The following is a 2,095-nucleotide window of genomic DNA, read 5'->3' on the forward strand; positions in this document are numbered from 1 at the left end:
ATTAAAGCTGTAAATACGTAATCAATTTTATATTCTAGTTCTAGTAGCACTATATACAATAAAAATTAAAAAAAAAGAGTCGAGCGTGACAACTAATAAAGACAAGCCTCTCCAAACGCACACTTGTATCATCATTCATATTATAGTTTATTATAAAAAAAATATATAATAGAATATGTGTTGTAGCTGCTTATTTTTAATGGAATAAAAAATCAAGCTAAATCCTTATTAACAAATCCAAGTAAAGGTTTCTTGTCTTTTCAGCTATTTGCACAGTGCATCATGTTAGATTAGTAGCATGATTCACGAGCCTGATAGGCGATAGCTCATCTTCCCTAATTTAACAACAAATTTATTTCGAGATTATAATTTTGAAATTAATTTATGTTTTCAATTAAAAAATAAAAATAATCTCAAACTTTATCTTATCCCATAATTCCAAAGCAGTGCAATGAGATAATGATGACATTAATTTTGTATAGTACGATATTAAGGGACAAATTTCTTTGAACAATGAAATTAAGTATGATTATGATTGAATTTGAATTAGGAAAGAAAAGTTTGCCAGATTCGTTGAAGTTACTGGAGAAAATTTGATTTCATTAGGTCCCAAAATTCCACAGATGATTTTAGCTGTGGAAATGGAACATTTTTTCCAGTACAGAGAATGATTCTGATTTTGATCTCAGATTCAGAGTGGAAGAATATACAAAAAAGTGAACCCAAAAAAAGAAAAGAAAAAAAAAAGAATCCCGTTCTATTTACAACAACTCGGATTCCATTTCCCAGTTTTTAGCTTGCTTTTTCCCTTTTTAGGTGGATTTCAAATCGATACTCTGTATAAAGGGATGTTGCAAAAGTTGATGAGCGCTCCATCTCTTACTGGACTCTTTCTGTAAGCAACACTTCATGAAATCATTGAATTTTTCCGACGTATTTTCCGGCAAACTTGGTGGTTCACCGAAGCATATCGCACACATCAGTGTAGCCCAATCCGGTCGCTGTCCCGGCGGCAAGAACGGAAAGTGGCCCATGTACAGTTCCATTAAAGTGAGTCCTAAGCTCCAAATATCAGCTGCGTAACCGTTGTAGTTACCTCCATAAGTGTCTGGATCAAACCTTTCTGGGCTCATATATGCACAAGTCCCGACGTATGAATTGCAAGGATCCAAAGTCCTTCCCATGATTTTGCTCACTCCGAAATCAGCGATTTTCACTTCCATCTCACGATTCACCAAAAGGTTCGAAGGTTTCAGATCTCTGTGAATGATTTTGTGACTATGCAAATAGTCTAATCCACCGAGCACTTGCTTAGCGATTTTCGCTAAACAGAGTTCGGAGAAAGTTGATTGTGATTTAAGAAGATTTTCTAATGTACCGGCGTTCATATACTCCATGAGAATACCGATATCCCCTCCCGTCATATCAATAACTCCGTGACACTTGATAACGTAAGGAGAATCCGTCCGACGAAGGATTGAGATTTCCCGGAGGATCTGACGACGAATCTCTGGGTCACTATCACCGTGAACAACTTTAAGAGCGTAGATCGCGGAGGTCCGCTTGTGACGGACTTCATACACAGTTCCACCGTTTCCATGACCGAGAACCTTAAGCTTTTCAAGTTCCGATATAGAGATAGTAGTAGTAGAAGCGGTGGTGGTAGTAGTAGTAGTGGTGGTGGTGTTGGCGGTAGAGTTGACGGTGGATACGGAAGAAGGAGGGAGAGGTAAGGGAAAACGAGGACGTCGTTCAGAGGGTTCCGGCAAGGGAAGACGGAGATTAAGGTGTCGGCGATCACGAACTAAGGCCATGTGAGGGGTACTGAATGGGGTCGGATCCGTTTGAATAAATTGGACGAGAAATGGATTGTTCTTTTTTCGGTTGTTAGAAGGGGGGAGGATTGTATTTTATAAGTGGAGAGGAGAAAGCACGTGAGAATAGTGTAGTGTAGTGTTAGCCACCCCACCATGTAAGGAAGGAGGGAGGATATGGGGGTGGGGGAGGAAGGTGTGCGGATAAATGTGAAGTTAGATGAGATTTCATAAAATCTTTATGTTAAAAAAGTTTTTGGCTTTTTTTTTCATGATTTTCA

At 38.6% G+C, this 2,095-nt stretch overlaps 1 protein-coding gene across 1 annotated transcript; it reads right to left on the reverse strand.

The window, feature by feature from the left end:
* Positions 1-579: 579 nt before the first annotated feature.
* LOC125858097 (mitogen-activated protein kinase kinase 9) lies at positions 580-1,894 on the reverse strand. The gene has a single exon (XM_049537778.1). It carries the CDS (start codon positions 1,812-1,814, stop codon positions 813-815), a length of 1,002 nt encoding a protein of 333 aa, XP_049393735.1. The 5' UTR covers positions 1,815-1,894; the 3' UTR covers positions 580-812.
* Positions 1,895-2,095: the final 201 nt, after the last annotated feature.

This window comes from Solanum stenotomum, chromosome 3 (assembly GCF_019186545.1).
Source record: "Solanum stenotomum isolate F172 chromosome 3, ASM1918654v1, whole genome shotgun sequence".
In the NCBI taxonomy this organism is placed as follows: domain Eukaryota; kingdom Viridiplantae; phylum Streptophyta; class Magnoliopsida; order Solanales; family Solanaceae; genus Solanum; species Solanum stenotomum.

Coding starts and splice junctions, on each gene's coding strand:
- LOC125858097 (XM_049537778.1), bottom strand. CDS start 1,814: ATGGCCTTAGTTCGTGATCGCCGACACCTTAATCTCCGTCTTCCCTTG.